Raw genomic sequence first — 14,543 nt, 5'->3', positions numbered from 1 at the left:
TGGGTTACCTTTAGATTTTCTTTAATTAAACTGTAACTTCACATGCTGAGGAATCTTAAGATTGCTTATGCGATCTTAATTCAATCTCTTGTGTTTTAAGTATTATTCTTTGAAAATAATAGCTGCCTCATTCACACAACAAGGTAGACTTGCTGAATGTCTCAAGACAATGAGAGAGAAGGCTGCTGTCAGATGTCATTCGACCTTTACACTGAGTGATGAAGGTGAGATGGGAGGATAAAGGATGGTTTCATACTCAAAATGAGCTAATGCTGTGACAAGAATTGGTTTCTGTTCCTGCCTGTACTGTAAAGATCCTATTTGTAAGTAATAGTATCTTTTTCCTCTTGTGTTCTACAGGCTTATTCTAGCAGCTAATAGAGATGAATTTTACCACAGACCATCCAAATCGGCAGATTTTTGGGACAGCAGCAATGAGATCCTTAGTGGTACGTATGTCTTGTTGTTTTGAGTGATTTTCATACAATTTATAAGGGAATTATGGCCTGGATTTTTTGTTATTGGGGTGGTAGTGTTGCATTTCTAATAAGAAATATGTTTCTTCCCTATACTTCTAGGGAAAACACGTCATAAGTTTGAAAGATGAGTTGTGCTCTTTGCTGGGTAAAGAACTGGCTCAAGGGTCAGGCCCAAAGAGTGGTGGGGAATGGAGTTTACTCCAGTTGGCGGCCGGTCACAAGCAGTGTTTCCCAGGGCTCTGTGTTGGGGCCAGTCCAGTTTAATATCTTTATCAATGATCTGGACGAAGGGATCGAGTGCACCCTCAGTCAGTTTACAGATGACACCAAGTTGTGCGGGAGTGTTGATCCGCTGGAGGGGAGGAAGGCTCTGCAGAGGGACCTGGACAGGCTGGGTCGATGGGCTGGGGCCAATTGTATGGGGTTCAACAAGGCTCAGTGCTGGGTCCTGCACTTGGGCCACAGCAACCCCATGCAACGCTACAGGCTTGGGGAAGAGAGGCTGGAAAGCTGCCTGGCAGAAAAGGACCTGGGGGTGTTGGTTGACAGCCGGCTGAATATGAGCCAGCAGTGTGCCCAGGTGGCCAAGAAGGCCAATGGCATCCTGGCTTGTGTCAGGAATAGTGTGGCCAGCAGGACTAGGGCAGTGATCGTGCCCCTGTACTCGGCACTGGTGAGGCCGCACCTCGAATGCTGTGTTCAGTGTTGGGCCCCTCACTCCAAGAGAGACATGGAGGGGCTGGAGCGTGTCCAGAGAAGGGCAACGGAGCTGGGGAAGGGTCTGGAGCACAAGGCTGATGGGGAGCGGCGGAGGGACCTGGGGTTGTTCAGCCTGGAGAAAAGGGGGCTGAGGGGAGACCTCATCACTCTCTACAACTGCCTGAAAGGAGGTGGTAGCGAGGTGGGGTTGGTCTCTTCTCCCAAGTAACAAGTGATAGGACAAGAGGAAATGGCCTCAAGTTGTGCCAGGGGAGGTTTAGATTGGATATTAGGAAATTTTACTTCACTGAAAGGGTTATCAAGCATTGGACCAGGCTGCCCAGGGAAGGGGTTGAGTCACCATCCCTGGAGGTATTTAAAAGCTGTGTAGATGAGGTGCTTAGGGACATGGTGTAGTGGTGGGCTTGGCAGTGTTAGGCTTACGGTTGGACTCGATGATCTTAAAGGTCTTTTCCAACCTATACGATTCTGTGATTATCTTACTTGTGGTTTAATATCCTGTGGGTTTTCCCAGTTTTATGTTCTTTAACTAATTTCAGTCCAAGCAGTGCGATGAAAATAGATTAATTTGTTCATCACAAATGATTACTTTAGCTTTGTCAGATACACTGAAATGCTTCTTAAAATAGGTGGAATTAGTTACTCCACAGACTCATTGTCTGTAATGGTGACTTGAAATCATTAAACCAAGTCTCAAGAAAGTGAAAACTTTCTCATTTCTTATAGGTTAATAATTTATAGGCTACAGAATAATTTTAGCTATTGATCCATCAGTTTCTTAGCTTTCGTGTCTACATTTTGCTAAACTGATAGTACAGTCACTCAGCTGTCTGGTTCTCTTTTGTAGGGAATCTATCTGGAGTCATTTTTAAGTATAATCAATACTTCTGCCTTTTCTCAGAAACAGAAATGAAGCTCTGGAAGACAAAGCATTGTTTAAATGCAAGATTTTGACTTTGTAAATACTCTTTGTTGATGCTGTGTGTTATTGTCATTGGCAGGGAGGCCTGTGAGGGTAAATTACTCCCACTGCACTGCAACTCCCTTGCTTCTGAAGTTCTGGCTGACATTTCTGTTTCGTGCCAGATGTTCTGGATGCTGCTTCCCCTGCTATGTAGCAGTTTAAAACAAACAAACAAAAACCTATCCTGAAAACTGAAGGGCCCTAAATTTTTGTCTTTTATACCCTTGTCAGCTCTGTCCGTGTTTGGCATAAGAAACTGGTATAGTCTCCATCTAGGGGGTGTATCTGTGGAGATGCTGTTAGTCTATGCCTTTGAGTTAATAAAAGTTATCTCGAATGAAAGCAGCAAGTTGAACTAGAATAAATCAAATTTATTCTTTGTGTGACTTAAGTGAAAAAATATTTTTGCACTTATAGCAATTCCCATTTTCTGAAACTGCTGTATGTTAATCACTGGGCATTGGTCAACAGAGCTGTATGTTTTTCTTTTGTGTGCCTTTCAGTTAAGGTAGAGAACAGTAGTAAAAGTATTGTGTAAAGGTGTGGTATGGCTAAACTCGATATTTAAGTTTTGGATACTGAAGAAAGAAAGAAGTTTCTGAATAAGGATCCAAAACCTGTTCTTTTGATCTTCTAATGAAAGTTATCTTATGACATGATGATTCAGAATTAAAAGTTTCGAACAGTATACATGTTATATTGAACTAGTTTTTGTTTTTCCATTAAATGCTTGCTGGTTAACATGAGCTCATTACAAATAGGTAGTGGTTTGTTTGGCTTTTTTAACTTGTACTTTCTTTCAAGAGGTTGTGGGCTTCACTTTTGTGGGTCCCCCTCCTCAATGTAAATTACTGTTACCAGAGTCCAAGATTTTTCAGTTACCTAGCCTACCCTAAATTTTTCTGGTTACTTGTAAATTTAAACTTGCAAATAACATTAATCTTCTGAGATTTGCTTTTGAGCTAACAAGCATTCTGAGCCTCCTTAGAAGTTTAATGTGTATTTTAGCATATAGGCAAAGCTTATAATTTTGCTTTTACATTTAATTTTCTCATTATCTCTCATCTATTATTGCAGTAGCTTGGAAAATATTTGATAGTGCAGAATTGGAGGGCAGGTAATTTAAGTGGGCTTACCTCACTTGTCCAGAAAGACAGTCTTGTAGCTACTGCATTTCATCCAGCCTGATCAAGACTCGGGATTTGCATTAAGAAATTTTGATTTAAGCTTGAGACTTTACAAAATGAATAACCTAACTCTTACTTATTCCATTAGGTCTGGATATGGAGGAAGGAAAAGAAGGTGGGACATGGCTGGGAATCAGTAAGAAAGGCAAGATGGCAGCCCTGACAAACTATATGCAGCCGAAGATTGATAAAAATGCAAAAGGAAGAGGTATGAAGGAGTAGAAATAGAAAAAGAAGAAAGTGGACAAACAAGCCCTGGTGTCCCAATAAAATAGCGATGATTACAGTATTAATTTTTTAACACTACTTTATGGACAAATGAAATGGTTATGTGCTGTAAACAGAATTTGTGAACTGATGAGTTTGAGTACCTGTGTGGGGAACTTGACTTGGATAATGATATTCTAATCAAGCAGGCAAAAGTAAAGCAAGATGTAGTGCCCAGAGCTTGAAGTTACATTCAGACAAGAAATGCAGCACCAACTGTCTTCTCTTGACAGTAGTTCTAATTAACAGTCAGAACAACCAGAAAAGCGTTGAGCTAGATTTAGATTACAGTAGACTTTTTAAAATGTGTATAGTCTTGTTCAAACACCTAAGTCAGGGAGACAATGCAACTTGGATTATGCTGGAGGTTAGTCTAAAAGATTATTGTAGTCCCTTCTCCCCTCCACATTGATAAATCAGAGGAGCAGAAATAATAGGGGAAAAAACCCTCTTCTGACAGAGCACACCTATGGGGTTTTTTTTAAAGTTCTAAAAATAGGTCTGTTTGTCATATGGTACTGCATTGGGAATATGTTTTGCCATTGCAATATGTTATACAAAGAAACAAATTAACTATGTCACTTGTAATTCATTTTAGGGTTATATATGAAGGAAATGAAGCAAGACAGTTTGGCAAGGTGGGAGGAGAGGAAAGGCACATCCAGTATAGAATAGTTAGTAAATATGAATTCTGTAGGAATTTTGACCAAGAGCTTTTGACAGAGTTCTTTAGAGTAAAAGTCAAGCTCTTAATGTGAATGTGATACAATGCTGTAAGACTTTTAAAGGCTAGTTGTTTGTTTCATTTGGTTGGGGGTTTTTGGTTGTTGGTTTTGTTTGGGGTTTTTTGTTTTCTTTGCTGTTATACCCTCTTGGTAACAGGAATCTTGTGTTGTACTGTTTGTTTTACCAAGCCTGTCAGAATAGTGAGTTCACACATACCAGTTGCTCTATGTACTTCTCTTTCTTAGGTGCTCTTGTAACAAACTTCTTGACTGCAGATCTGGACAGCTACTCTTACTTGAAGAAAGTTTCAGTAGAAGGACATCTTTACAATGGATTTAATTTATTAGCAGCTGACTTAAAGTAAGTCTACAAACATCACAGTTCAAATGTCAAAGGGAGAAAGATAATAGCAGTGATGTACATATACTTCTTAGCACAGAAGTGTAACAATACAGAAGCCTGTCACAAACTAAAGCAAGAGCTCTTCTTTTTTTTGCTAAGTGGCATGTAAGGTCCTAATGTTACTCTAGGCATAATTTCCTTTGGTGTGTTTTTTTTTCCCACCTTTCAAACACTGGAGGGCTATCTTGTATTCTAATTGTTGCTTCCTGCAAAACTTCTTCCGACTCTTTCCCTAATAGGCCATGTCAGTCTTTACCCTGAAGGCTATGTGGCTTGTGTTCTGGAGAAAACAAAACCTTGGCTCCATAATTTCTCAGAAACTTTTTTTTTCTGAGAGGTGACGTACTGTGGCAGAATTAGAACAACTGAAAGCTTTCAAGCTGCTATTCCTGTCAGAGTGACTGTATCAGTAATCTTTGCTGAAACATTAAAAATCAGCATGTAACAAATAACTTATTCAAGTTTCTGTAGCTGAAGAAAGGACCTTGGATACTTGATTATAGTCAATGTCGTTGGCACAGTCCTTTCCACTGCACATGCTTGTGTGTGCACACAAGTATATATGCTGATTTTTCTTTGCATTATGCCTGATTCAGAAGAACGGAAATCCAGGACTAAGTTGTCTCCAGGCTATGTATCAATTCTCGGTTAGATGCGTACTTCATGACCATAACCAGGTATAAATTGCCAAGAGTACACTACTGCTTTGGCACGCTTTCTGCAGAAGCATTAATCTTATTAGGCCCTGCACCATCAGGTTGTCTTCTTCCACTCAGCTTTTCTGCATGCTTCTGGGAAACCACATATTTTTAACGCAGAAGGTGATAGTGTTAACTGTTTTCAGTGAAAATAATTTCTAGTACCCTGTCATTAACTGGCCTTGTGTTTACATTTTTCACTTTCTGTATTAGATGACCTTCAGCTGGTGGCTCAGAGTTATCAGTCATTTCTTCCCTACTCTCCCACTTTCCTGCAGGTGTTTTGTCGTCTTTTTTTAAGAAAGGCCTTTATTTCAAATTCTGCCAGGCTATTAGTTTTCATTTTTTAATTTGCTATGATATGGTGGGAAAGTGAAATGATAATCATATAGGTGATTGAAGTCTAAAAGGATGAATACAGAAAGGCAGACATATGCCACCTGTGCAGATACCAGGAGTGCAGTTCTACTTTGGTGTGCCTGCTTAGAAATAAGCATATAGGTTATGTTTCCAGAAGTTTAATCCAGAAGCAAGTTAGGCAATTACAGGGTTTGCTACTTTTCTGTTATTTTTACTCTCTACAAAGCTCATTATCCCACCAGAGACTTCACAAAATTTTTCTGTTGCTTAAATTAATTTGTACCATGGTCTCTGCTGCATGTTGCTGCCTGGCTAGCTTTCATAAATTGGAAGGCTATCTGTAACTGCAATCTTAACAGAGGAAATAGTCTTACTATGTTTTCAAGCAAGCATGATATTCAAGGTGTGACCTAGCAAGCAGTGAGTATGTTTGTGTTTTTTCTAATTTAGGTAAACAGAATAGTCATAATGGCTGCTAGTATAATGATATTAAAGTAGATTCGATTGATGTTATTTGTTAAGGCAATCATTCATGTGTTGGTTTTGTTTGTTTATTCCTCCATGCTAGGCTGATGGGGAATTGTATGCTCAATTGAATAGTCTTTCTGTGGGGATGCAGGTCATAATTCCTTGCTGAGTATCACTCTGAAAGCTGTATGTGTTGATTAACTTCTCAATTTTGACGTGTCCTTAGCCTTGGATACTCTGATGAAATGAAATTCTTGGCAAGCTAACGATGCAGAGCAATTTCTATAAGATATGTAAACTTGTCATTTTAGGAAATTGGAAGTACTCCCGAGAGAAATGTAGTATATAAATGGAAGCTACTTTTCTATGTAAATAGAAAATGTTATTGTAGTTGATGCTATTTTGTTAGGCCATGTTACTGTTCAAAGAAAAGATTGAAGACTATTCTTAACATGTTCTTCTATTGTGTAACAAATAGTGATTGCCTCTGTTAGTGGTGTGAAATGGAGAGGAAACTCAAATTGGAAGCGTAAATGAAGCACTGTTGGGGAGGGGTATATCTGAGTACATGATATTGCTGACTGTAGGCAGCACATTTGGAGAGAGATTTACAATGTTTGAGTTTTCAGGTACAGATTTCAGGAAAAGAAATTTTTGTCTTCTCTCTGTATTATTATGCTGACAGTATACTAGATGATACAGGTGCAATGATGTGAGAAGGAGAGCTGGAAACCACCATACAGGTTGTAAAATCTTGTTGTTTATTTCCACAGCTTTGTGTGACTCTTATTTTAAACATGCATGGGTTTTGACACTTTTAGTGTTATCTGTTTCCTCTGTGGCATCTCATGATGTCAATTTAAACTCTATTAATTTCTTTTTTTAATAAGAATACTGTGTTGGAAAAATACTTAGTACTTTTAGTTTTCTAATACCTTCAGTTTATCATCTTGCTGTACCTGCTGAGTATGAGAGTCATGAATACTTATCCCATTATGCAAAATGTACTTTTATGTTGAATGTATGGCATATGGCAAACTGTCTATTTGGAGTCCTGTGTGGCTGCAAAATCAGCTTCTGAGAAGGCAGTGTTGCTACTCCTCCGGTTTTGACTATCAGTAGGTCTGATTAGAGAGCAGCAAGGTTATTGGAAGCTGGACTGGTCTCTAAGAAAATGTCTGCTTAAGATTCAGAGCAGTTTTCCTTCTTTCTCCCTTTGTGGTAATATGTGAAGTAATAGTGTGCTGCCTTTGATCAGGACAGCATTTCTGTCTTGGGGAAACCTGTGTTTATGTCCAACAAGTCTAGTTGCTACAGTTGCTCAGGCTTTCGTGGGTATCTCAAACTTGGGTTAGGGCTGTTGTGGCAGCATCTCACTTGCGTTCCATACTGCCAAGTGTGTAATTCTGACTGTCCTGAAGGACAAACTGAAGTGGCAGCTTCTTGTCACTCTCCCAGCAAGTTTAGAGTCTCTGGCAGGTTGTCAGTTAGAGCACGTATTGTTTATGTGCAATAAGATCCCTGTGTAATAGGAGTGACTCTCTTCCTCTGTGCAGAATAGATGAATTGTCCCTTACAAAAAAAGTCAGCTGGAGGAGCTGCAGAAAAAGGCCTTTCATGTAAGCTTTTCTGCTCTCCCCTGTGACAGGCAGTTTTCAGTCCCTCCAGGGGAAATGTAGTAAACTATGCCATCGGCTGCATTGACTAATTTGGTAATGTATTGAAAATAGAGATTATGTACTAGAATGTATTCTTCATGTTCTGATCCTGGAGAGTGAAGTTTGGTTAATAATAGGTTTTATCATTGATGTAATGATGGATAGGACTGAGTTCCAGTTGAAACTGCCGATCCCAAAACAATGGGGTTGGAATGTGTGTGTGTGGGGTGGGGAAGGATATACAAATATGTAATATGAAGTAATGTTTAAAAGTGTTTTTATCTATAAATATATATATATAGACTGCATATATTTTTTTCTTTTTTAATATGGAAATCTACAGTTGGTTAATTATATAGCAACATCATTGATGAGGGAAAAAAAGCAAACTGAAGAAAAGGTGTTTGGGAGAAGCGTTAACTGAACTGTTGATAGTGCAGGGCTTCATACAATTAAAACACCTGAACAGTGTGACCAGGTTTTAGAATCATGGGCTGTCTTGTTCAGTATGGTTATCAAGACAAAGCTACGTGGGAGGGATTTGATCGCTCTCCCGAGATTAGACTTAGGAGCCTTTCCAGTGAAAAGTGAGAGATGGTCAGAGTGCTGGTGTGGAAAGAATGGGGGTGGGCGAGTTGTCATGATTGCTCTGCAAGCTCACTTACATTTCTTCTCATGCATTGTCTGTCCTAATACCACCTTCTGCAGAGTACATCTGTCTTGCTCCTTGTGACTTCCTCATGAAAATGAGGTGTCCAGGTACTTCTCTAACATGTTCTGTACTACCACCTTTGAAATATTTCTGCATAGGTCCTCAATCATTTGCAAATCTAAGGAGATGGACAGTCCAATGTCAAGAGAAGGAAAAAAGCTTCTGAAAAACCTTTTTATTTTCTCTCTTCCCTCTGGTGTCACCTTCTGCCTGGCTCAAAAAATGAGGGCAACACCGAAGACATGTTTAGACACTGACAACAAAATCAGAGTAGTGCTTTAAAGCAGACTTTGTACGCTATGAGTATCTGGCAGTATTCTTTTCACCATTTTATTTGGTGGTAGGTGGTATATGTACAAAAATGTTTGGGCTTTATAGTTGGTGGTTTGGTGTGTGGTTTTTTGGATTTTGGTTTTTTGGTTGTTTTAGCTTCGGAACAGAAAGAGTTTTCTGATTACTTCATGAACACTGAGGAACAGAAAATTAGTCTGTGAACCATACTACTCAGTTGAAACTACTGTTCAGCATTTCAAGCTGCCAATTTCATCTCTTCTCCTTGCACAAAAAATACATGCACACATTATTCATAAAACAATCCAGTGTCCTTGTTCGTAAAATATTCACCCTGTTGTAAGATTAGAGCTCAGTGCCCAGGGGGGCGATCACTTGGTGATAACCACACCCTGTGGAGCTTTACTGCCTCATTACTCTTTTCCTTTCTGCTTATATTTTTGTTGAATGTGACTTGGAGCTGCCTTGAAGTTGAAGCAGGGAAGGGGTGCAGAAGGACATTGCTTATATTTCATCAGCATTAAGAAGTAATTCTGGCAAACTCTGCATGGCTTTCATGTTGCTGTGAAGCATCTATTACTACTGAGATTTATGCTGCCTAGAATATTTCCTAGAACATTTATTGCTTACATTTTTTGACAGAATGATGTATCTAAGAGCATAATTTTTGTGTAGTTTTAGTTTCTTCTTTCTGCTGTCAGCTATGGCTGGGATTTTTTAAAAAAATATGTCTGCTGGGTCCTATTGTCATCAATTTAATTAGGCCTTTACTACTTCTCCAGTGAAATTGGTGTCTACACTTGTAAAGTTGGGAAGGAAGAGAATCTGAGTCCAGGCCAGGATTTTGAGGCTATTGCAGTGATCAAGCTTACAGTGATTTTTTTTCATCTTGGCTTCTGCCTTTATGTTCAGTACTGAGTATCTGTAAACAGTAGGAAGAGAGTAGGCAGAGCCAAATGATAAAAGAAAGAGTAGCTGACTGGCATGCTGAACTAGATTTTGGAAGTATCCCCATTTCAGAAGTCTCTTGGAAGGCTTCAGTCTTCTTTTGACAGAAGACAGCAGCAGTGTTGCAGTGGAGGTAAGTGTAATAGAAAACACATGTCTGGGGGAATGTGGAATGTAGAAACAATAAGATACAGATGTCCCGAATTAGTGACCCTGCTGTTTGTGTGTATTTCGCATCTTTTTGTTAAACTCCAGGGGATCTTGTTACTGAATTTCTCAGTCACAAGAATCTCAGAACAGATGCTAGATGATAACATTCTTTCACATAAAAAGCCATTGCTAAAGGAAGTCAGTAGTGCCTACTAATTCAGCATGTGGTCTCATTTATGATGGGACTTGTCTTACAGCTGTGTTCAAGGGCTTGCTTGGGCCATTTGTCTACCTTTCTATCTAAAACTGTCTTTTGAGACCTCAGGTGATAACAATTGCTCTGATCTTTTCTCTTCATAGACCTTCTACAGCAGATACAGGTTCAACAATTTGAAAATAGCATTTAATGCACCAACAAAATAGTTTGTGTAATTGCTGGTGGCTGAACTGAAAAAAAACCCCTATAATGACCTTAATGATTTTGCTTTATTTGCTTCATACATAAGAAGCTTGTAGTATATTTATTATTGCTACTGTAGTTTTTAATTTTTTTAAATGACCCAAGTGTTAATGTTAAAATAGGCCATTAGCAGCCAACTCCTTTTTTCTCCTGTTTTTTAACTTTGGTTTATTTGTTCTCCCTGTGCTTAGTCATTGTCTGTATTGTATTAATTCCAACATGGTTTTATTTATGGATTATATTTTTCAAAGTACTACTTCTTGCTTTTGAGATGATACAATATAAATAGTTTGCTCCGTGAAACACACCAATTCAGCGACTTCAGGTGACCTAAAATACTTTACTCGCACATTGCGTTATCTATGCCCCTGTTCATGGAAAATGCAGTGTGCCAGTGTACTGTTATGAGTATATGACATCTTGTATCCTAGCACATGACTGGGACGAAGAAGTCAGACTGGTCTATTAATGACAGCTCAGCTCAATGCTCTCCTTTTTTAGCTGCCAAGGGATTCTTTCTAGTATTGGTACTAACTGTGCGCCAACTCTAAATGTACCGATTGGAACCAGGCTTGTAGGAAGGCGTCCAACCCCAGCTGGGACAGACATGCATCATGCACGTTAACATCACTTTATGCTAACCATTAACTGGCCATAAAGATAATATAACGAACGCTGAGGAGAGGAAAGACATTGCTAAAATGGCCAGCTGGTCCTAACCAAACATTAATAAACAAGGACTTGAGAACATCAAGTGTAACTTCCGTTCAGTTTTCAGTCTGGGTCTAGACTTTGTTTATGTAAGGCTTTGCAAGGGCCATAGCATGCTTTGAGCAAGATGATTAACGTCATCCTGTTTTCAAAGGTTTCAGTTTTTGAATAAATGAACTCATACACCCAGATCTCCTCATAGCAGGTCTGTTGATCCTTTGAACTCCATTCCTTTTTTACTCCTGTAAGGTCCCAGGCATCTCAGATATGTAGCTTAGTATTTGCAGCCAAATAAAGTATGGCTCAACTTCTCTGGCTATCTAAAAATTTTCTGGACTCCTTGAAGACCTGGCAGAATCCAGTTAAGGGAAGAATGTATGGGAGTCTTATATTTGAAATTTTAGAAAATTTGTAATAGCATCCATCTAGCTTAAAAGCAAAATATCTTGGTAGTTTAACTGAAGGAGCTAGTAATAGGAAAAAGTGTCAAAGACTTCTCATTGTATATGGCATGACTAAAAATAGCTTCAGGAAATATACCTTTGCTCATTTTTTCTCATACAAATACTTCTGCAGACAAGTATACTGGCAAAAAAGTTTGCTGAACCAGTATAATAGGTGAATATTTCATTAGAGATTTGTCCCACTCTTCCAATAATTTATTTCTAATACTTAAGCTTATTCAACAAAGAAAATGTTGTGTGTCTGGTGAAAAGAGCTGTTGTTCTGATTGCTGTGTTTGCTTGCTCATGAACAAACTATACCTTTTTTCTATGTAACTTTAATTTGGAGCTTGTTTGTACCTGAAGGAGTCTCAAGAAAAAGAAGGGAAGTTCAGGTTGTTGCTAATAGAATTTATTGCCTCCACTTGTACTTTTCAGCAGCAGTTTCTCATATTCCTTGAAAATGCTGTATTTCTCTGCGTTAGTGTGTTTAAAATAATAATTTAAAACCCCCTTTTGTCTTTGATTAAGAAAATAGAACTCTTAACAGATTCCATAAATGGGTCACATACAGAAGTTAATCTGTGGCAGTGGAACTGCAATTTGCATCTCAAGAAAGTTAGGAAAGAAAATTCTAGTCATATCTTGTGTTTTCCTTCTACTTTGTTTCAGCTGCTTTTGTTATGGACTGTCTAGGTATTCCCAATGCAAATACTCCAAATGGGGTAAAGAAACAAATGGCCTTTTCACTAACAGACCTTTTTTTCTTTTCATTGATGGATAAGAACATTTTTACTGAATCACAGGTAATACATTCACATGAGAACTCTAGCAGAGACTAGTAAAAATATTCAGTGTGTAAGAATTAGGGCCAGAATGGGAAAGGAGTGATCGATATTCAGCGCCCTGCTGAAACGAAAGCGTGCTAGTTGTCACGATTCTGATGTGGGCAGTTGTCTGTGGAGAGTTGGGGTGGTCAGTAAGGACTCTTGAGATTGCCATAAGGTAAATTTGAACAAGGATCTTAATATTGAAAAGAAAAACAAAGATAAGGAAAATAACTGTGTCTTAATCCACTAGAGGAAAGTTCAGAAAATGCCACATTTCTTTTAACAGTAGCTAAATTGTAAATTGAGTAACTGAGAGCTGCTTATATGATATTTAACAACAAAAGCAACAATACACAAATACCACCTGCTATAATTACTGTCTTCTATGCCAAAAAAACTTGGACATCTTTCTGTAAGGCACCAGAAAAGTCTTATGGGTTTGGGAGGAGGAAGAGTAGTGAACAGAGGAGGAAAGGCAGTTTTTTGCTTTACATGATTTTGGGTTTTTTTTGATTCCTCTTCTTGCCTCTTCTGACTTGTATAATAAGTTAACATTTCCCTCTTCATTTGGCTGTCTTGCAAAGGATGCTGTAGAACATCTTTCAGAATGGCTTTTTAAGAAGAATATAAAGAGCTAAATCAAGACTGGTTTGCTTGTTATTAAGGTTTGAGTAGCAGATGCTAACTTATGCAGAGCAATTTAACTTCCAGTACATCATTAATGAGATAGCATTCTATATACTCTTATTTGCATCAAGGCACAGAGATGTCTTTATCTGGGGAAGAAATGAGGAGCTGGAAATGGCTTCTCTACTGTATTGTGTTTTATGCTACTCAATCCAAATTCAATCTTAACTGCAAGTTTTGTGTTTGGGTTTTTTTAATTCAAAAAGTGTATCTGCTGTCTAAGGAGCTAGAGCTTGGGGGACAAATTAAAAGCTGAACTAGCCAGAATGTATTTGTTGGTAACTGGAACAATACTCTCTTCCACTGTGAACAAGTACATCATAGAGTGAAATACAGAATTGTATGGTCTCATGGCTGTGTCCTGGCAAACTTAAAAAAAAAAAACCAAAACAACCAAACAAAAAACCCCCAACCCCACCAACTGGTAGCAATCTGAGGAGCCACTATTCCATGTCAGCTGATGGGACTGAGGGATGTTGAGTGTGAGCCATCTAATGGCAATCCATTCCCCACCCTCCGTTTCCCACAAGACACACAAGGCTTATTGATTACTTTCTTGATTTTTTTTTTCTTATCAGTTGATTTGGTATTTGTGTAGTCAGTATCAGTATGAGTACATAAAAATCTATGCTATTTGGATATGCTGATATCCTCTCTGCCAAGTGAGAGTTATTTGCAATGTTGGAAGCTGTCTTTGAACGTGATGCGAGATCTCCCTGCTAAACTGTGCACAAGAGAGAGCAAGTGCTGAAGCCGGTACCTACAAAGAGTAACTACGGTTATCTGAAAACAGCCCGAAAATGCATCTCTGTCACTTAAAGGACCCAGCTATGTCCTATGACATTGCCATAAGTGCCAAAATTTACTTCTGCCAGATAAAACAGCCCACAGTAGCAATTCAAGAGATGATAGGAAAATGTTACTTGCTCTGATGGACCGTCCTTTTGTTTTAACATGCCCCCTTCCCCCAAGTAACTAAATCTCCCGTTATTCAAAACCATACAGACTTTTGTCATTAAGCCTGGCTACTTTCCATGCAGCAGTTCTGGGTTTTTACTGAATTTTATTACAGTTATGTTTAAAAACGATAATGGTGCTATTCGGCAGTGGTACAGCTAATACAGTATTTTGAGAGGAGGAGAGTAATAGAACTCATTAATTAATCTCTGGGCTGTGGTATCATAGTAGTAACAGTGGGAGAAACATCTTGCTGTGTTTGAAGATTGCATGAAATCAGAGTGTAATCAAATATAGAAGCTGATGATTTTTCAAGGAGAAACTCTTGTTTATATTTTTCAGTACCACCAAAGGAGATGTAATTTGCTACTATGGAAACAAAGGAGAACCAGAACCTGTCTTCCTAAATCCTGGTAGGTTTTCTG

At 38.7% G+C, this 14,543-nt stretch overlaps 1 protein-coding gene across 4 annotated transcripts in view; it reads left to right on the top strand.

Moving 5' to 3' along the window:
* TANGO2 (transport and golgi organization 2 homolog) overlaps nt 1–14,543 on the top strand; it is a 42,992-nt gene that overhangs the window by 18,477 nt on the left and 9,972 nt on the right. For 3 of the 4 annotated variants that reach the window (XR_012045204.1, XM_072879724.1, XM_072879723.1), the window contains exons 3-6: nt 361–449; nt 3,439–3,558; nt 4,589–4,703; nt 14,461–14,531. Coding sequence is in view for 3 of the 4 variants with exons in the window: in XM_072879724.1 (XP_072735825.1) it covers nt 361–449; nt 3,439–3,558; nt 4,589–4,703; nt 14,461–14,531 (395 nt within the window). In the remaining variant the exon portion in view is untranslated. Of the gene's footprint in view, nt 1–143; nt 225–360; nt 450–3,438; nt 3,559–4,588; nt 4,704–14,460; nt 14,532–14,543 lie in introns of all 4 variants that reach the window. The other variant, XM_072879725.1, reaches the window with a different exon arrangement.

The sequence above is a fragment of the Ciconia boyciana genome, chromosome 15 (assembly GCF_034638445.1).
Source record: "Ciconia boyciana chromosome 15, ASM3463844v1, whole genome shotgun sequence".
In the NCBI taxonomy this organism is placed as follows: Eukaryota; Metazoa; Chordata; class Aves; order Ciconiiformes; family Ciconiidae; genus Ciconia; species Ciconia boyciana.
Note: the sequence above shows the minus strand (reverse complement) of the source record. Positions and strands in the feature narration are given on the sequence as shown.